Source organism: Eurypyga helias, unplaced genomic scaffold, assembly GCF_000690775.1.
Source record: "Eurypyga helias isolate BGI_N326 unplaced genomic scaffold, ASM69077v1 scaffold30093, whole genome shotgun sequence".
NCBI lineage: Eukaryota > Metazoa > Chordata > Aves > Eurypygiformes > Eurypygidae > Eurypyga > Eurypyga helias.
In genome coordinates this window covers 251-22,553 of record NW_010243552.1, presented here as the reverse complement: position 1 = coordinate 22,553, position 22,303 = coordinate 251, and the positions used below count along the sequence as shown (strand labels likewise).

At 37.1% G+C, this 22,303-nt stretch overlaps 1 protein-coding gene across 1 annotated transcript; it reads right to left on the bottom strand.

The window, feature by feature from the left end:
• Nucleotides 1–225: 225 nt before the first annotated feature.
• Nucleotides 226–20,726, bottom strand: TTC13 (tetratricopeptide repeat domain 13; the record flags this gene model as incomplete). The annotated part of the gene is made up of 14 exons (XM_010149472.1): nt 226–370; nt 3,121–3,200; nt 5,149–5,227; nt 6,331–6,410; nt 7,238–7,373; nt 8,781–8,890; nt 11,159–11,243; nt 12,688–12,771; nt 16,980–17,072; nt 17,564–17,696; nt 18,038–18,168; nt 19,311–19,467; nt 19,885–20,059; nt 20,585–20,726. Coding segments are annotated over 14 exons (1,609 nt in total), but the record flags the coding sequence as incomplete, so codon positions are not given.
• Between the last annotated feature and the right edge of the window lie 1,577 nt (nt 20,727–22,303).

Genomic DNA, 22,303 nt, shown 5'->3' with positions numbered 1-22,303 from the left:
GTTTCTTATTGCTCTTCAGTGTGGTCCCTGAACAACTGTATTTCCTGTTAGAGCATTTCTCAAGGCAAGAAATCAGTTGTTCTATTTATTTTTTTCTTTTTTAATATTATTGGTCATGGAAAGATTCACCGTATTCTAGTGATAACTAGTCAAGTCAGTTCATTAAAAAACAAAACCATTTTGACTATCATTTCCTCTTGAAAATAATTTATGAAGCAGTACCTCTTGGCCTTTTATTTGTATAAATTATACAACAACTATAGTTTTTTTTAGACAATGAGATGAGTCTGTATTTAGTACTTCAATCATTGTTCTCAGGGTTGGAAAAGTCTGTGTTACTGATGGTAGGCTCTTGTAAGAAGGTGAAATACTGAAAGAGAAAGAAAAAAAAGAAAGTTTATCTTTTGCTGATTTTTATTATTTACCTGGAGCTAACACATGAGCTTATACTTTTCTTCATCCTGTTCTCCAACAAATTTGAGACCTTAAGTCAAGAAAAAAAAAAACAACCAACCAAAACAAAACAAAAAACCCACAAAACTTACCCACAAGTAACTCTTGCTTCCCATAACTCCTCACTTGCTACACAGAATGAAAATAATGACTACGTAAAAAAGCCTTCGGAAGTGGCAGAAGTAAAATTTTGTTGCTTTAAGTCTTCGAGCCTTACTTACCCACTATTATTCTTCTACCACAGAAAAATTAGCCACTCGTTAATTACCTACATATCATTAGTTCAAGTCCATTGGGCTCTGGTTCTGCAGATACTTTTCTCAGCATCAAGCAGAGCTAACTTTAGCATTTGCTCCACTCTGGCTCATTCCTTGCCCATTATACATCTCTCATTTGAGCCAGCAATACTATCAGTGGGACTATGCTACAAAATCATCCTGGTTAAAAATAAATTTTGGTTTTGGCAAGGTTGTTTTTAAACACAAATCAGTTCCCTGATCTGGTTTGCTATGGATTCCCAGAGATTTCAACAGTACAACTGAGAGGGTCAGAAACGCAACGGTAAGGTTAAAATGGCTTATGAAGCTGACACTACCAAAGGGAAATGTCTTTCTTGGGAGCAAAGCTGTGTCTTAAAAAAAAAAAAAAAAAAAGAGACATGAGATATGTCTTAAAGAGATATGAACAGAGGATTAAAACAGAAATCAAGTATATAAATTGGGAGAATTACAGTAAAAAGTGGGAACCATAAATATTTTATATTACCAAGACAACCAAGTCACAATATTTGTGCAGACTACTTTTAATAAAAACCGCAACTTGTTACACTGTAGTTTAAAAACGTCACTCTTTAATAAATGCTGGATTTTACTGCATCTACAGGTAGATTTTTACCCTGAGTCTGACAAAGATGTCCTTGAATCTTCTTAATAGCCTTCTTCATTTAGGAAGAGATTTTATAGTCTAGTGAAATTCGCCAGGCTGAGAACCACTGCTAATGAAGTTAAACACCACTAACCAGTATGATATATTTGGCAATAACAGCAGCTGAAGAGTTCCTCAGGCTCTCGGGATAACTCAGGTTGGACCAGACCTCTGGAGCTCTATGATCTAACATCCCCCTCAAAGCAAGGTCAACTGGAAGTCAGAGCAGGGTTCTGGAGCTTCATCCTGTCAGGTCTTTAAGATCTCCAGGGTCAGAGACTGCACAGCCTCCCCAGGCAGCCTGCTCTGCTGCTTGACTGCCCCCAGGGTAGAAAGATTATGCTCAGATTGAAACTCATTTCAACCTAACCTTGCCTTTTGTCCTCCCACCAAGCAGTGCTCAGGGTACTGTAGAGCTGCTGCTGTGTCACAGCCTTCCTCTTCTCCAGGCTGAACAAGCCTGATGCACTCCCAGGAAGGTGTGTGCTCCAGCCCACTGACCATCTTGGTCACACTGAATTTGCTCCAGTTTACCATAATCTCTACTGCAGCTGCCCCCCAAGCTGAATACCGTACTCTAGGTGTGGCCCACTGAGTACCCCCGAAATCTGATTATCCAAACAGCTTTTTACCCAACTAGCTGTCCATTTGTCCAGACCGTATGTGCTCTCTTGGTATGAGAGTACTGAGGGAGTCCTTGCTGAAGTAAAACCAAACACCATGAATTGCTCTCTTCTCAAATCTAGTCATTTTATCACAGAAAGAAATCATACTGGGTCACACAGCATTTGGTAAATCCATGGTAAGCCCCTGTTGACTGTCCCCCGTCACTTCTTGCTTCATACACCCTGAAATGTTTTCCTAGAGGACTCATCTTCCCAGGGACCAGAGTGAAGCTGACCAGACCATAGTTTCCCTGGGTTGTCCTTCTGGAAGATGGACGCAAGATTTCCTTTCCTGCAGCCACAGAGAACGTCCCCTGATGTGCACAACCTTTCAGAGATTATAGATGGCCTTATAAGGACATGGGTCAGTCCTCGCAGCACCCTTTAAGTGTCTTGACCCTGACGTGAAGGATACTCAAACTGGTTTTGTCTCTGGCACGATTTTTAGATTTTGTATGGGGAATAACCACCAAGGAACAAACCAAATGCACCAGATTCATCTTACTGACAAGGAATTAACGTGTTTAAGCATTCAAAAATCAATCCATACAAACATAAAAAAATTAAAGCATTATACCAAAGTCATGCTACACTAAGTAATGTAATTCTGTATATTCAAAAGTTCCATCTACTTTGAAAATACTTATTCTCCAAATTAAAATAGCACTAAAGGGTTTGGAGATGCATAAGAATAGAAAAACAAAAGCTAAAATTTTTCCTTGCTTTGTTCCATCAACTGCCAGATTTACTAATGATAAAAAATAATAATAATAATAATAAAAAAAGGCAAATTTGACTACTGAACAAAATGAAGAAAATACCAACCTGAACACCTTTCTCAGAGGGTAACACTCACATAACTCTATTTCTACTCTGACAGAGTAGTTAGTAGCCTGGACAGGAACTACTGTGCTTGTAAACTCAAATCTCATTAATTCCCAGTATTAAAAATTACACTGAATCACTTACTAAACTCATAATTTCTAAAGTAACATTTTATAGTATAGATTTAAATTTTTCACATAAAAGTCTTTCAAATTTTATTTCCCCACCCCACAACAGAACAGAAAAAATTTACCTTTTTAGATTCATCCAGCTCCTTGCTATTTTGCTAAAAGCTTCAGATCCCGGTGCTGTCATTGCTTCAAAATCAACCAGCTAAAAATGCAACAAAATTTAAAAAAAAAAAAAAAATCACTTCAGAAGTTAGAGACATTTTAACCTCTCTACTTTCACGAAGTTAATCCTCAATTATTTTTAAGATATACATTCGACTTAAAAATATATCCTTCCTTTTGTGACAACATCATTTATTTTATCTCTTAAGATGTTTATACTAATGAGTCAGTGCCAGAAAATATTGACAGTCCTCAGCCCTTTGTTATAATGTCCAAATAAAATGGGGATATTTCTCATTTCTACACATTCTGCAAGACGTTGTAGCACGATTGGTAGATTTATATTGGACTTTCCAGGCATTATGTATTACCTCTTCCCACAGTGGGTTTTCAGACAAGTTTGACTACCTATAGCCCAGAACTCTGTGCAACTTCGTATCTACAGCCAAAAGTAAGTTTTCAGCAAAACAACGTTGAGTCAAAGACATTGGCTCACTCGTACTGAAACACTTAAGCTGACACACTGCTGGTTCAATGAACTGTGGTAGAATTCAAGGAAGGGTTCTGAGAGCATTCTACCTGTATTCTTGGTACGACAGGTGTAAGCCTACTAATTAGTCCATGCTCAGACTACTTTGTCCCTCATCACCAGTTTGGAAGTCAGCATGCATGCCAGGCACTAAAAATCACCATCGGTTTGCACACCAAACCACAACCAATTCTGGAAGCTACACTGGCCGTGGCTACTGCCTGACCTGAAGGCAATACCAGGGCTCTTGACTACTGGGCATCTTTGTCTTCAGAGCAGTCTGACAACGCATGCTGTCAAAAGCCTGGGACCAGAAATATCCTTCTAAGGAATCTGGCAAAAAAGAAAAAAAAAAATCCCAGTTTCATTCAACTGGGGAATACAATTTCTTCCAGCTGGTGAAAACTTTTGTAAAAATGTTTTTTTACATTTGAGGGTTTTCCTGAAATTGGAAAAAGTGTCCCCAAAGCTTCCTGTACATCAGAAACCCTGCTTTTTAGTAATCCTGAAATTCTGCTTTGCCTGCATAAAAGCTATCCGCAAAATGCATTACCCTATTAAGCCCTAAGAAGATGCATAAGAAAACCCACATAAGTCGTCTACCTTAGCTTGAACTCCCACAGAACGGTGAAGATACCAGCTTAATGGCATACTGAAAAGAGCTGTCTTGCTACCCAGCAAGTGCAGTTTGCTCCTAAAAGCTACTAGGAGTTCATTGTCCTAAAAAGACAACCTTCATTGTTTCCACAGCTTTTTAGAACAAAAGGGAAAGTTGCTCTTTCCTCGGTTATCTCGGGGTATGTTCAACAATTTTGATTCTCACGGGAGTTTCACTGATTGTTTTGACAGTATGTTAAAAGAGACAGAGGTGCTCTCACACCTTTCATGCTGAAAAAGTAACACAGCTAGCAGACCAATCATTGAATAAAGAAAGTTAACCCTTTATTGAGTAAGGCGGTGTAATATTCAAACATAGTCACCTAAAAGCTAGGACTTACTTTAAATTAAGCAGAATACAGAGAAGTTGCAAATACATTTCTACTTACCGAGGCCTAAAAGCTCTGGAACACAGTGAGAACAAAGACAGAAACTTCCTGCCGTTTGCCAGAAAGGTCACTAATTCTGCCCAAGTACTCTCAGAGCCCTTCTCAAAGAAAGCTGGAAAGAGCAGCTCAGCACACCAGAAGTGCTTCGGCTACAAATATGTGATTACTGTGGGACACAAACTGTTACAATTTGGCTAACCAGAACTATGGCACATAGTGTCTCTAAATCTCATCTACCGTCAGCACAGCAATGACATTTCAACGCTCTGCCAGGCTGCGAGACGCCATCGTACGGAGCTGGCCCACCTCCAGTAAATCAGTGTGCAACTTCCGTTCCTGCTTACAGCTCCTTCCTCACATTTACAAGTATTCCTTCCTCCATCAAGACCGAATCAGTGTATTGTGATACTTGCCTTTCCTTTAGGGATTTTTCCTGATACTTCTTTTCCGCTTGCCATTAGTGCTCCCATGATCACCGAATAAGCAATCACACTAAGAAAAAAAAAAAAACACAAAACCAACAGAGTAGAAATCTCTCCATAATGCTATTTTAGACTACAAAACTCAACAAAATACTCTTTCACAGAAGGCTAGTAAAAATTACTGCACTAATTATTTCAGAAGTAAACACATGCATGCCACACTTGAAAAAGTGAAATCTCTGTTACTTTCCGACACCACAGGAATGAAGTTATGATCCTACAGAGTTTAGCCTGCTGAAGAGCACTGTTTCCACAGTAGTCAGAATCGTAACTTCAGACTTCAGGCTCCATAGAACTGAAAACAAAGCAAACTCCTGTTCTCCAGAAGCTTAGCTGTAGCCCAGAAGAGTTTATGAACTCTACTGCAATGGAGCTAGGGGCACTGTAAGCTTTTTCTTTTAAACTGTGAAACTCAGACAGAACTTCTGTTAAGTTTTACATTCTGTAAGATAAATGTAAAGTCTGATTGTAAAAATGAAGCCTCAGGATTTTTTAAATTTTCCACTGAACTGTGTTTAATAATAAGCTTAAAGACCTTAAGTGCCCCGTGGCACAGAGTCATACCAGTCTTAGACATAGCCAGGTTTGAATTAAACTAGAATTTCAGTTGAAGAGATCTGTGACATATGGGACTTGATTCTAAGGTTTCATTTGGTGACCCTAACAGCTGCAATAAATTGCTAAAATAACTTATTGTAATAAAACACATTGAAATGTTATCTCAAAGTGTATTTCATCGTACCAACATGTTGCAGTAAAGCTTCTTGAGCGAAAGTACAGTAGTGTAACATAATATGGATTAGGAACCAAAGCATTACAATTTAAAAATGACACTTTTTAATCTGTGATCTGAAGGCTATAAATACAGACTACTTATCAGTTTAAATATGCATGCAGCTATGAATAGTTCCCATAAGCAATTACAAACTAGCTTTTAAAACAGTACTGAGTCAGTACCCATCGTCATGGCAGCACAAAATGAGAGACTCTGCAGGACACGCAGCTCAACCCGGAGCTTTTTTTAATATTAAAAAATATATTAAGATCCTGCAACATATGGGCATTTTACAGCGTGCATCCAAGAAAACAGACATGATAAAGACAACCACTGACCTTGATCCTCTTGAAAGTGGCATTAAATTATAAAAGTAATAAACTAATGACAGGATCAAGTTGCAAACAGCATCTACTTCCTAAACAAGAGAAAAAAAAAAGTGAATTAGAGTTTATAGCCAGTTAATACCATAAAAGGGACACATTGGAAAGTCATACAGTACTGTTATTATTTTGAACCATTTCAAATGTGAAACATGTCAAGCTGACAAGTTGAAGTCTGATTAAGGTAAGTTTAAGCAACCCATCCCTGGTCATCTTCAAGGGCAGGCTGGATGAGGCTTTGAGCAACCTGGTCTAGTGGAAGGTGTCCCTGCCCATGGCAGGGGGGTTGGAACTAGATGGTCTTTAAGGTCCCTTCCAACCCAAACCATTCTGTGATTCTATTTTGGTTTATCTTTAACTGTTTCACCTAAATTTTCATCTAAACTATGTTAAAGGATGAAAACCAGAAAGCACAGCTGAAATGCATTCAGATTCTCATTGCAATATGAATCAAACGCAAACAATTCTAGTTCTTCTCATTCATTCATGTTACTTCTCATCTTATATGCAGCCAGCACAAGCCAAACCCTAAGCAGTGCTTATAAGGGTGATGAAATGGTGAACACAGATCCATAAGAAAAATAAAAATAAGGAGGGGAAAGAAAACAACAACAAAAGAACACACTGATACTGACACCCGGTCTGGACTCTATTACTGCAGCAAAACACAGCAAATTTTGAAGTAAAACAAAGAATTAAGACAACTTGTTATGGTATTTGTCATAACTGAGTTTAAGCAAGCAGTCAATTTTATTACTTAAGACCTCAGTCAAAAATCATTAGAACAATGTCTGCTAAACAGGAGGTATAAAAACATAACATAATGTTATCAAGGAATTCATTTCCATTCAAATAGCCTTACCCCCAGCTCTGCAGAGAGAATTAGAATTTTCCCTTTAGCTGTTAGGTCCTTATACAGCGCATCTATCTCTGCGTGATACAGCTGTGTTCTCTCTTCTGTTGTCTGAGTTTCTACTGAAAATAGTATATTCCCCACTCTATCAAGTAAATGAAACAAAAAAGGAGGTAAGAAAATTTTTTGAACAGAACTTGGTGCATAATCTAATATCCAGGGTAAGTTACAAATGTACTACACTGCAATATTACATCATAACCTTTTTCCTATCATTTTTCCTTAAGCAGGAGATTATCTGCATTACCCCCTTTTTAGTTTAAAAAAAAAAAAAACCCCACTGAATTAGAAATGTTTTGTCACATTGAAAGGTTGTCTGAAGGAATACATAAAGATTGCTGTTTAACCACAGATAAAATATTTCCATTGAAGCATACCTGACAAGCACTAGTGCTTCACTTAAAGTGTAGGCAGAAGTGAGAAATATGAAATTTTAGAATATCTTCATGGGCTTGAGATTCTTGTATAGAATGTAAAGTGTAGTTTTGTTAACTTTTAAACTACCACAATGAAATTGTTGTGGTATAAAAGCATAGTTACAAACTCTGGATCAAAACAGACTGACTGACACAGAACAAAGTTCGTGCAGAGCAAAGTTAGACCATTTTACTGACACCAAAATATTTTCCTCAAAACAGTTAGGCCACATGTTCAATGCCATTTCACTTTATATAGGCATATGATTTAGACTGTGAAATTAAAAACCAAGAGATATGTTAACATTCTAGAAGAGAAGTTTGGCTTCCATGTCACTCGTTAGAAACAGAAGTTTTGGGAAAAAATCAAATATGTAGATTTTTAAATCCCATAAACCAAAGTTTTTAGTTAGTAGTAGGACAGAGCTGCTGAGCTTCAGATTAAGGCTCATTCTTCAGGAAGACAAGGAGGCAGGATCTTAAAGTGATAAATTTACTCTCTCAACCAAAGAGTGGCCTAAAGCCTCCTGACTGCATCCTCATACATTCAGGTACTATTGAAATTGGTATCTGCAGATAGAAAGTCTGCAAACATCTCAAAAATCCACATGAAAAAGGCCCAAAAATCCAAATAGAAGAGAGTCTCTCCTATTCTCAGATCACAGCAATTTCCATTCCATTCCAGACTTTTCAGTCACCATAACAGAAAAGGTCTCACAATAAGAAATATATTTTGATATGGATAAAGAATGACATTTTTGAGACTTTTTTCCCCTTTCAGGCATTTTCTAGTCTAAGACGAATACCAAGGTGTCTCTTCACTTTTGTGCTATGTGTCAGAGAATCATCTCAACTGGACTTACTCCACCAATGTTATCCACGTTCCCCATATCCATATTGTTAGGGAACACAACAGGAATCAGAAGTCCTCAAATGAACAAATTTAGTTGTTTATAAAAATGGCACTAGTGAAACACAAAATCCACTTTATGCAAGTAGAAATGGCATTTGAAAATTAACTGATAATACTTCATCTTTACTTAATGTACCTAAACCCATGAAAATGGCAAACATACTTATCTCCTGTTATTGTAATTGTGAATCCATCATATTCTTTCCCTTGATCCTTGAGGCTGGGGACTTTAGTGTTCACAGTAAACCCGTCTCTTGTTTTACTGTTAAACTGCTTTCAAAAATAAAAAGAAGTAATATTAGAGTGAACAGAGAGACTGCCAAGCTATCGTTTTGAAACGCCTAAAATACACAGAGCAGAAATGAAAACGGACAGACAGAGAACACGACAAAGAGTTCCTGTCAACTATGTTATTTGAGTTATCCATCCTTTCCTCCTGAAATCATAAATACTAAAAGAGGCATACTGACACTCAACTTCATAACTACAGAGGGAATAGAAAGCGGCAGTGTTTACCAAAAGCAACTGTAGAAAGCAGTTTGAGTTGTACAGATTTCTCCAAGTTGCCTGCTGATAGTAACCTTTTGGTGTAACAATGTCAACGCAAAAGCAGGAACTTGAGAGCCTGTTTTATGTATACGCTAAGTAGCTGAACTAGTCTGAGCGTGGATTCCAGAATACAACTCACAGCAACAATTTCTTAACTGTGATCTAGTTTCACTTAATGTTTATCATGATCAGAAGGAAAACAATTACGAACTAAGAATTTCACAAAGCTATGTTTTTGAAGTGTAATACTGTATCCCAAGAATTTTCTAAATCAGGCAAAACTGTATGGAAGTAAAGCCAAAAGTCCAGCTTTTGACATACACCATTCCCCTGCTACCCAAATAACCCCACTACATCAGTATCAGCAGACATTCATTTTATACAGGCACTATTAATGACTATTATGCAACTGCGTTGAAATAATTACTCAGGCAACTAATTATTTTAAGATAGAACTTGTGATTAAAGATATTTTGTTTAAAGAGAATCTGCATTTATTTTAAAGAGGCAAATCTCAAAGCCTCTGATGAGAAACAGCATTCCACTTCAATGCAATTCCAAATGGGATACAGGAGATTCAAACCAGAGAAAAACGTACAGGTTATGAAAGCCAGGAAGAGTATTTGCTGCCAGTTAAGACATTTATTTTTAAATAAGTCATGTATAGTCCACTATGTTTACATATTTTCATCATCCTCCTGGAGTAACCTACATTTTTAACTCCACTAATAGCGTTTTTTGTGGCATACAATTCAACAGTAGCCATATTAGGTGCTCAACAGGGCCCTGTTTGCCCATTTGTTTGTCAGTAGGGAACACTTAATTGTCCATCCACCCCAACATCTACCTCCTCTTCAGCAGTTTTCGCATGTGCCTGGCTTCACCTCTCAAGGCCAAGAGCAAGACAGTAAAATAGAAAGGACATCCAAAATTATGGTATGTTCTTTGAAGACACTTGTATTAGTAATGCATGTTAAAAAAACGCCATAGAAAAATTCAGTGCTTGAGCCACATATCTCTGTAAAGATCTCTGTTGCACACAAGTGAGTGAGCACTAGCACCACGAGCAAATCCAAACCCTATCGACAGCAGCAATGTATCTTCGAGAGCTCTGCTGCGTGGCAATCAATCAGCTTTGCTCAGGTATGAAATCGCAGCGCGGACAGATCTGACAAGGAAGCAGTGAGTTTGTCTCTACTCAGAATGACTGTTTCTTCCAAAGTTTTATTCAATTCTAAATAAAATCCTGTCCAATCCTTTAAAAATAAATACTTTGTAACAGTGTTTCCCCGAACCCAAATACTTACATGTTGTTCATACTAATCTGGGGGAATGGGGGGAGAGGGGAAAGACTTAAAAACTTAAACCCAGCTCAAGCCCTTATTACTTCCACTGAGAAAAGAATTATAAATCATTCTGCACGCCATATATCCAGAGCCTTTCTATGAAGGGCCCTGCCAGCAAGAGGGAAACCTGCAGGTTTCCCCACCCCTTTTCTGACAGTCTTCCAAACCACAAGAATGTAAACCAGGGTTTCATTTCAGATTAGCTATTGGTCACTAAGGGCAACTATTCACCTGTTTCTCCCCCACCAAGGAACCTAAGGTAGAAAAAGCTTCCATGTTCCTAATCTTTCAGGCACACATCTTCATTTTTTTCCTTCACATCGTACAGGCATACTGGGAGCCCATTTTGGCAGATCTGACCACAGACCCTCCCGGCTGATGAAGCTGACTTCAAAGAATCACATTCAACATTTGGTTTCCATCATTTCTTTACCAATTCACAGTTAGGCCAAGCCTCTCAAATATACACCACATGCCTGCAAGTATCAAAGGCAAGGTCATACCCACATGCAGATTTGAAATAACCCGAGTTAGTGTTTTCAGCTTCAATTTACGCTTATGCACAATGGTTATATTCTGAGGAACTGGATATCTCCCAGAATATTTCATTATTTTTATCTTATTTTGAAATTTTTATTTAATTTACCTTCATTATGGGAAGAAGATCTTCTACTTTATGGACCTTTTCCAAAGCTTCTCGAACCTCTAACAGTCCTTTTGGATTATTAGCACTGGAAAAAAAAATTAAATATAAAATCGTGATGGTTGAACACATGTAGCATTTCTGGAAATCCATCTAGCTCTAACCTAATTAACCACAGTGGAATAAGTTATTAAGTTATTTCTTCTCTGAACACTAGTTCCTTCATACTTGGCCACATGCTCTCCTATTCTTCAAAAAGTAATTTCCTCCTCTATCAGCTCAGCTTACTTGTTCAGCTTCAAACTTCAGGTTAATCATATTCATTTGCTGTTGGCCACTCTAAAGCAATAGACAGTGTTTGCATGAATGTGTGTGGGCAGGGGGTTGTTGGTGAGGAAAGATGGAAGAATGGAGTTAGAGATGCTCTTCTCAAAACATATGCATCTGTGTAGCCTCAAAGGTATGTAAATACTACAGATGCAGGCACAGCTGGACGGTGAAGAAACCTACTGAACTAGTGTTTTAATATTCATTACTATACACCCAGATTTTAAGAACAGGATTATTTTAAAAACCTCACAGCACAAATTGCTCTGTTTTATGCTCAAATGCTGCTGGCTCAATCTCAAGCTTTCTCCCAGCAGAGGATAGACTTCCCAGTTACTACACAACTTCTGTATCTTCAGCAACTATCATAAATTTTCTAACACTTAAATGTTTTCAACTGTTATAAGGATTTTCTGCACCTTCATTTTTTGATATTTAGGTTGCACAATGAGACTAAAAAACCAGAACCCAATGCTTAACAAAAGTTACCAGGCCAAAGAAAAATTAAAGGGTAGAAAGCTAAAGAAGTTTCTCATCACATTATCACAATACTGTTGCCACAAATGAGCCACAGGTGGGGAAGACATTTTACTTATTAAAAAAAAATTATCAAAGTTTGAAATAGATGCCAACATCAATTTTCAGATTAACTCAAGTCACATTCTGTCAAGATTCTACCACTGACTTCCGTTCCAAGACAAACTCTACCAACTCACCTATAACAGGTAGTAGATTCTCTGCTCCTTTAAAACTACTTCTCAAACACCATTCTCAGTTAAAATTACCTCCATATCTTCTTTTCTCTTTTTACCTCACTCCCGTTTAATAAATTAATCTCAATATTCAGATCTACTGTACCTTACTCTACCAGGAGAAGACACAACATCTTTAATAAATCATATTTTTAGAAAAAATTGAGACCCACTCATACTAAAACTGTGGGTACAAATTCAACATCATTATTAGTTTCTAAGTATACTGTAACTCACAGGTGGTTTTTCCTATTAGTTTAAGTTTCTTAATGTGGCAATGAACAAGATTTTACATTTCCAATAGGAAATAAAGCAATTATAGATACTAAGAAAGCTAGAACTTACTACAATTAAGAAAATACCCCTTAGACTTTCTGAAATTAATATTATGTAGATTTCAAATCAGTATTACCAGGGAGTGAAGCAGAGAAAAAAACATTATCAATAATTTACCCATGATAAACAAGGATCCTATCTTTGATAAAATGAAGAATTTTCTCAAAATATTCCAGGTACCGCATGTTAATGACCTGTCCCCTACAAAGAAAAGAAAATGTTTTTCAAAGTCTTGTTTTTCAACCCAACATTCCAGGCCTAAGACACAAACATTACTCATCAATATTTGACAGAGTTTTGTCCACAGATGTTTTGTAAATTAAAGGAAATAACTGGAGGTTTGTCTGAAGTGGTGAATTGCCCATCCCCCATTTTGAATATAGATTCCACAGGGAACTTGCAAAAGCTTATGTATCATTAGTGGTGGTGTTCTCTGATACACTACTTTTCATGCCTATTTCCCCATTTTCAGTGTGTCCATGTCCAATAAATCTGATCTATATGATAATTATAGATTTCTACAGGATATAATCTCTTAGCTATTTACACCCATTGATACTGCAGAACTAGGAGAGAATTCTCAATCTGTATGTTGATTTACTCTGAGAACCAACACTCTCCAGTTTATATATTTGTCAATACATGTGCTGATCTGCTCTGACAAATTGCATATTTTTCTTGTTCACCTACATCCCCCTACACTGAAGTAATTTTGCTTTGATTAAACAGAAATAGTAACTGTTAAACAAAACCATCAAAAAGGTATTGTTTTTTTCTCTTGGACTGCCAAGAAAAAAATACACATTAAAAAAAATTCTAGAAACCTGCTAGGATTATATCCACTTAGAGGAAAAATTACATACCATTATTGCATTTGTAGGAGTCCTTCCTCTTCTCCCAGTCTACAAAACAAGATTTTATAAAGCAAACGTTACCGCTCTCTGAGGAAGCAAAACCACTGTCAATCACAGGAAGGTGTTACACCTAGTTTTTTTCCCCACTCTAAGTGACTTCTGGCAGCTTAAGTCCCTGCCTAATGTCTCACTTGACAGTCTCACACTTCAGTAGGCCTCATCTCAGAACAATGGCAGAGTCAGTCTTTAAAAACTGAACAGAATTAGAACACATACACGTAACTGCACATTAGGGAAAGTGGAAGGATGAAGGCAAATCTATATACATAATTTGCCCTTGTTGTACGTCCCATCATTTTCCATCTGTATTAAAAAAATATCAGTACAACAGGCAGAAGCGTGTCAGTATAAGAAACTGGGTTTTCCTTTAACAGAATCTTGGAAATACATCCAAACCAGACCTATCGCTCTGTAAGGCTATCTAGAAGCAGCAGTACCAAGAAAAGACTTGGTGGGTGGTCAGAAGTGATTTGTGCTTATTCCCACTATTTCTTCTTGTTTAATAAACACCACCATCAAGAAATCAAAAGTAGCAGTGTTCCAAGGAGCGCCCTCATTCTTTTCATAAGAATATTAAGCATATCATTAATGTTCAGATGGTCCCAAATCCTTGTTTTGCCTGTGAAAATAACTTAAGCTTTCTAAAACGTTTTCCCTACTTTAAATGAAACTTGGTAGCTTTGATCATTTGAGGCAGAAAGGCGATAAACCAAAGCCACACTTCTCTACAGACCCATGAAGAAGTAGTGACAGCGATATACTTGCGTCTCGAGAACATTAAGATCTGGAAGCCTATCAAACATTGTGAAGTGCAAGATGTTTCTTATACGCCTTTAATAAAAGGTCCTCAAATTGACTCAAACCAAACAAAAGTAGTGTTTGTTTTCTGACACTCTCCAAATGTTTTGCCACTCTGGAAATGAATCAATTCAGCAGTCACTGAATGCTAGTGCCTCCATGCCAAGACTCATTTGACAGGAATCACTGAACTCTAAACAAACCTAAATCTTTCCACTGAACCTGAGTCACTGACAGGAATCACAAGGACTTCAAATGCAAGGAATTCCGAGTGAAGAAGAAGGTTAACAGATGTCTAATCCAAATATTTTTGCACACAGAAATTACTGGTGTAGAATTTAGACCAAGCAGAACAGAGTCAGCTTGAGCTCAGCATGCCTAGATCTGTTATGAATACTAAAAGAACACTCAAACTGCTATTATTCCACTTCTTATTTGACTTATATCTTTGTCTACTTAATAACTATGAAGGCTGCCATTTGTCAGCCTAAATCATCTACTGTTGCACCTGGTTTTCAGGTAGCCATGCTTTAGGAAGAATTCAGCCTTGGTCAGAGTTATGAGAATAATTTTTAAATCCTACAAATAGGAAGCAATGTATGTCTTCCTGAAAAACAATCGAAAGACCATAAAATGATCTCAGTTAGCAACAAAAAGGTGTTGGCTCTCTAGCCTATTAATATCTCCTGTCAGCAGCCATTTTACAGTTGAGTAATGCAATAGGGAAATTACGCAGATCTGTATAATCCATTAGGAGTAAATTGTCATTTAGAAATCATAATGGACTAGAACAAGCTTCAGAAGTAAAATAAATGTAAAAACCCATTACTACTAAATATATTCATTTCTTTTCTCCCTCACCTCACGTGAAATCATCAGCAGGGAGTCCAAAAGCAGGAAAAAAACACTATGGAAAGCTGATCAACAGCAGTTATTACTCGGGATGCAGAATGATGAAACAAGTACGGGTTTCCAGAATCAAAAAGGATGCAATCAATATTCAGTACTAAAGTATGATCAACTCCTACGCCAGTGGTATTTAGACTGCTTCAAATCTATTTTTCCTTCCAAAAGTGTCGAATCAGTGATTTTCAGAGAACCACTACCTAGCAATCCAAAAAAGCATGATCAAAATGCTGAGGAGATCCTTAAATGTCAAGGTTGAGCCAAACCCAAAAGGTTAGTAGGCCCACAGTGAATCTAATTCTATTCTGAATGTTCGTAAGGTTATTTCAGATCTCTATGAAATCACCAGAACAGCTGGAACAGTAAATCAGGAGTTCTGCTAGCATTCTCTGATGAGAGGAAAACAAGTACTTTGGCCAGTAAAAACAGAGCTGCTGACACAGAGATCCTGTACAGGGACACATTTCCCCAGATTAAGTGCTCGATGTTATTTTCAGCACGGTAATCAAGTGTTGTTACATGAATGCCTCCTGCCACCACAGGTCCCCTAGAAATTAAGCTTTTACTCTCCCATTTAAAATAAAATCAGGAAGAAAGAGATGAGGTATGGAGTACATCCTTGCCTCAAAGTACAGATGGTTGTGGTTCTGCTGCATCGTACGTGTGAGAAGAGAGAAATGCAGCAACAGCAATGATGGAGAGAGTGTGGAACCCAAATGTAACACTTGGCTTGAGGGAGGACAAGACTCTGAGCATTAAGACTGTTCAAGCAGCACCACCTCCTGCAAGGCAACTACTGATCTGCACTGCAGTTTAACACTCCATCGTACTCACTCCCTGAAGAAGTAAAGGGGAGGCTTTAGGGTCCATGCCTAGAGCAGAATGAAGAGCGTGAGCAAATTCTCATTAATCTCTGTACATGAACATTAGAATATCACTGTTTTTCTCTGCCTGAAATAATTCTTGAGAAGGCTTTGCTTCCCTTATCCTTCTTTTTTCATGAAGTTTCTCACAAAGAAATAGATAAAAGGAGAATGGCAGATGAAAGATTCAGTATTTCCTGGGGTGGGGGGACAATAAGATGAAACCTGGCTACATATTTACTTACACAAACACACTCCACTCCTGTGATTGACAGTGATGTTGCCACATTGAGTCTCTCACACCTCTACCACTTTATGGGAGGTAGCACTGTCACGACTACAATACTGAGTCTTGCAGCATGGGAGAAGATGGAACGTACAACAGTGGTTGAACCTCTTAAATTTCACTTTTGTTTGAAACTGCAACTCTTACCTTTCATAGATGACTTATTTTGCCATTTTTGTTTTACTATGGCCTCCTTCGAAAACAACTAAAAACTGCTTTTTCACTCTATTGTAAATTGGTATTAAAGTTAAAAGAACAGCATTGTTTCACTACTGCTGTCACTACCTTTGAGAAGCAGCATTTGCAAAAATTACAACACTGCTAAACTGAATTCCCATGTTACCTTAATTGTAAAAATTTTATTAATTTCAGCACGTAAAAACAGGGATCATCTGGATCCTAGTCAGATCTTCCTATAACTCAATTGCACAATTGAAATCCAGGAAAAAGAGGAAATATCACGAAGGAAAATTTGAGATGCACAAAACCCAAATGTTCCATTAGAAAGTACAGAATAAACATTTAAGCAAAACAATAAGCACGTATGCATTCAGTACTGTAATACACTGTTTCATGAACGCTGGTAAGTTTTGGTACAACCCCTTAGCGTGTGGGGGGAAAGCTTCGTTAAAACGCTTGTACCTGATTAAGTTAATGTGATTATTGAAACCTCTGCTAAGGCTTCGGGCAGGCATTTGGTCCAACCAAAGCACGGGCTGGTCAGGGTCAGCTATCCTACAAGAGACAAAGGGCATTAATATTGGCACACATTTCATTCCATGTAACATTTTTACTTGAGCTTTGCTCGCACACAGAATAATTTTATGCAAAAGGACAGAATTTGGAGATCTCAAGAGTAATTTCTTATTGAAATGCACGTGTACCATTTTCATAAGGAAAAAACCCAAGTCACAAGCATTTTATGTTGCTGGAGTTTGAAACTGGTAGATTTTTGTTAATCTAAGTTGCAATGTATCCTGTGGTCTCTCACAGCTTTGCCTCAACCAGAAAATGCTATTCCCAACGCTCCCTCTTAAAAAAATAAGAAAAATAGAGTATTTTTGGAAGTGCACTCCTTGTAGTTCAACACCCTTCTCTTATCAGAGCACCCTATAGTTACAGAGAGTGCAAGTGTTCATTTTCTCCCCTGTGACTTCAGCCTTTGGTTAACTGAAGCACGCATAGTTATTACAACCAACGTGTTCTCTCTCTTCTTTTACCATTACCTTCGCCACTTCACAGCAATATCAAACATATCTCGCCACTGCATCAGTCTGGTTTTCCCGTTCATCCGAACTTTTGAGTTTGCCCAAGTCCGCTGCACAGCTTGCATGACTTCTAGAGTGGCCAATCCCATGGCTGGGGGTGGCGGAGGAGGAGAGAGGGATAACAACAACAGAAACAGGAAAAAAAAATCAATTAGAGCCAAACACTCTTTTTTGTACAGATAGGGAAATTGAAACAAGAAAGTGAGGTATTTACAGGGAAAGAATTGCCAACATCATTAAAATCTGGGAGATTATGACTCCTAGTCCCCAGTTAGGTCAAGAAACTGCTAACATAACGATGATTTTAATTTTACACTTTTTACATGACTTAAAAGGAACACCATAAAACTAGTTTGCAGATCGCAAAGGTATAGCATTAAATTATCACATCAATTTTTCCCCACTCAAATTTATAGAGCAGTTTTAGTATACCTCTATGTATTCTTTTATTTGGAAGAAATCCTGGTGTCTCATACTGCATCATGGAACCCAGATGATCAGCTACACATATGAGTTCTTGTACATCAGGCTTATAGCTTTCAAAATTCTGAAATAACACATCTCTTACAGAGGAGAAAAACATGCATCAGACATAATTTGAAAACAAAAGTCCTGAAAGTTCTAAACCACAGATTTGTTTGCCTGATAACCAATACCATTTGTGTGAGAAATACTTAAAAGCAGTATAAAGAACACCCGTACCTTCTCCCACCCCACTGAACATAACACAGTACATGACAGTTACGCACAACATCCCAAATGCCACCCTGGTCCTACTCAATTCAATGGCAGAGCTTATTGCTGTCACAACCACTATTTCACCTTCAGACTTGCTCATAGTAAGCAATACTAGAGTTCACAGATAATACATTATCTTTCAATGTTACTCTCACCCTGAGGAACTTCAACAGTAAGTAAGAAAAGAATATATGTAGAAACTGGAATCCATATTCCGTAACTTCTCCCATAATTCTCTAAAAGCTGTTTGTGCTGTAAAGGTGGATTCTACTCCAAGTACACTATAGCCATAGATTTTTAACTCAACGATTTTCACACAGATAAAATTAACACATTAAAATCTATCTAGAAACTAGCTTACAGTACAAAAAATTGCTATCTTTCCTTTAGCTACTTATTTTTGAAGCCTATTCTATTAAATCCCCTGCTCTCCCCTCCTAAAACACTAGTGATCTAAATTACTGCAGAGAAGATTTTTTTCTCAGAGAAACCAGCTGCCATTATAAAAGCATCTTATTTAAGTATATAGGAAATTACACTTATACCAAAATAAAAATTTAACACAAATAAGGGTGCTACATAACACTACACTGAACATCTCAAACTTATCAACTCTTTAAATTTAATTGCAAGAAAAAAGAAATAGAGCAGTTAATCAGTAAGACCACAGAATGTGGATATCATACAACATTATGTGAGTATTATTATGTGAAGACAAAAACAAAGAAAATAATTCCAAGTTTCTTCTTCCCCTTATGAGCTAAACCAACTCCAACCCCTATGATTTTGAAAAGGATTTACACGCTCAGTGGAATTTCACTTTCACACATTATTAAACACGTATGCTGTTATAATGCCTCAGAATCGCACCTTAAAAAGATAAACTGAAAAAAACCCCACACCAAAAAAAGAAAAAGAAAAAAACACACCCACACATTTGGAGTAGGCTTAAAAAATAATTACTTACTTTATATGTGGCTGTAACCCTGGCTGTTCTTCATAATTTTCTATAAGAAAATGAAGATTTTTGGCCCAGTGATCCTTGAAATTTCCAGGAAGATCTGTATCAATATTATACTCTGTAAGAGGGGTGTCCAAATGTGCATGCAGGTACCTAGAATACTCTGGAGGAAAGAAATAAAATTAATTACCATTTGCATAATCAGCCTACATATGTAATTACAAAAAAATCAGATTATATGTTTGTCAGTTATGCAACATGAATTTAATAAGTCATTACTCAGATAATTTAATTTTGCTATTTGCTAATTTCTAAGACAGATATAAGTCTGTTTCAACTAAGAATCAGAACAGTCTTTACCATCATACAGAAATGTCTATTTCATTTGTAGTCCCAGTTTTTAGCTGCGTGAACAAATAAGAATCAGGGTACATTTCTTTTAGGCAGACATACTCAACAGTGCTCACTAGAATGTATGATGGCTACTTTAAAATGGCCACAAATACAAGTATGCTTGAACTTCTAGGGTTTTTGAAGAATTTAAGAAAACTAAAAAAACAGAGAAACCATTCCAACTTACCTCGGAGGTATTTCACTTTAAGATATTCAGGGCTGGCCTTCTGACCCGGTAGTGGATCATTTAACATAACTTTAGTCTGAGCTTTTATGCCTTCATAAAACTGTCCCATTGCAACATGGCTGAGACCTTTCATGTACTGGCATACTTCATTGTACGGTTCTAGCTGTAGACATCTCTAGGAGATTAAAGGAACAAAGCACCCACAAACCAACAGAGAGAATGAGTATCTTCAATAATAAATAAAATATTGGAACTGTGTATGCTTAAACTTAAAATTAAAAGCATGACTACATTCCTCCTTCTGTCATAAGTGAGAAAAAATTTTAGGTTTCAACCCAGACTCAAATATCAGCAAAACCACAATTACCAGTTAAAAAAAAAAATTCAAAACCAGAAACAAAACAAAGAAACAAAAAATACTACCCACAAACAAAATGAACAACCAACCAACAACCAGAGCTTGGTGTTAGCAATTCATAAAATGGAGGAAGTGGCTTAGTTTTAGCAAAATTCCACTTTTAATTAAAAACTGTAAGGTTTAATACATATTTTAAGACATACTTGACAAAAAAAAAAATCAAATGCACATTCAGAATGAAAAAAATGAAAAACTTTGATGTCTGTCCATTTTATTACACTTGCTGAATACCAGCCCTTGTTAAAACATTTTAATTTTCGTATTTACTGAGGGCCTCCTTACCTTAAAATTCTTTAGCGCTTCATCTAAGCTTCCATGATGATAAAGCATCATTCCTTTGAGCTGTAACGTCTGAACGTGATTTTGATTTAGGAGCAAAGCCTTCTGGAAGCTCTCTGTAGCAGCATCGAAGTTGCCAAGTTCTCTAGGTGAATCCATAAAGCAAAGAGCGGAGAACCGAGAAGGCAACAACGACAATGAAATTACTCGTCAGAAGTTGTTGTAACGCGTCCAAAGGGGCTATCATTAAGTATGAACACAGAACTAATGGAGAATTTCTGTAACAAAAACAGTAATTCTGCAACTGTTCTTCCATGGTAATAACAGAACAGCTGCACAGACTTTTTCAGAAAGGCGTAGTCTGAAATACAACCCCACAGGACCACAGATCTTCACAATCCTCAGTGGACATAAATCATAACACATGCATACCTATGGTATTTCTTCAGAAAACGGAAACAATAAAACTACCTGTGATGGGTCTCTTCAGCTTCTAAATAGAAACATGTCTTTAAAAATACGCTAACTACTTAAATGTTGAGTAAGAAGAAAGCATATGGTGTTTGAAAGCTGAATCTAACTAAAAATGTGTTGACTGGAATTACTGCATGTGTAGGACAGCTTTTAGTGAAATAGCCATGGAGAAATTCTGAGAAAAACCTAGAAATCGTACACAACTTCAGCTTTTTCACCCAGTATACTGATCTTTTAAGTTTAAAATAGTGAAATTCTTCACACATCAAATTCTATTAGATGCAATTAAGCCAAAAAAGAGCAATGCTAGAAAAAACAAACAAGATGTACTAGTTTTAAATACAATTGCCCAAAAGCATTTTTGATCAGAACAGTGTTTAACCACAACTCTTTAGTTTCAAATAAATGCATGAACCCCAAAATCACTAGATTTGAAACAGGAATTAATAGGTAAAATGCTGTAAACTCATCTTGTAGAGAGGGTCAAATCAGACTAAGAATTGTCACTTCCACTATAAAAAGAATTCTTTAAGAACTATTTTTAAACATTGTATTTGAAACTTACTTGATGCGGAAGAAAAAGCAGGAAAAGACAAGATTTTAGAAAGAAAGAATGAACTTTACAGCTGAAGTTAACAGTGCCCTGTAGACATGAGATTATTATTTCCCACCTGTTTTAAGACCTGAGTGTTCATGGGAAGGTAATTCAGACCTACAGTTGGCGACTAGTAACAGCATCCTCAGTTATTAAAGAATATTCTATCTAGCCTTCTCTAACTACTGAGCATTTAGAAGATTCAACAGTAATTGTGCTTTGTACATTAAGTTCTTACATAAAAAAAACAGGTAGATCTCTTTACATTCCTTCCCCTATTATTTCCAGAAGATCAGAGAACTTTCGGAGGCAGAGGACAGTGAGAGGGAATAAAAGCAACAAATTTAAGCTGATTAGGAATACTTTGGTTAAGCAACTTTTGCTTTGTAAAACAGTGCAGTGCAAAATGAGACATTTTAAGGCTTGCTTTTTTCTCTCCTTCAAAATAAAACTTCTTCAGATTCAGGTTATTTGGGCAGAGGGCAAAACAGATGATCAACTAGAGAGGCAGTCTCACATCCAAATACAAACCAAAAAAGTTAAAGCATTTACTGGAAATGTAAGAAGGCAACTGCACATCTTCCAGGCCAAATTACTGACTACTATTTAGCATCTTGAAAGTACTGACACACCACAATAACAAGTACCACAGA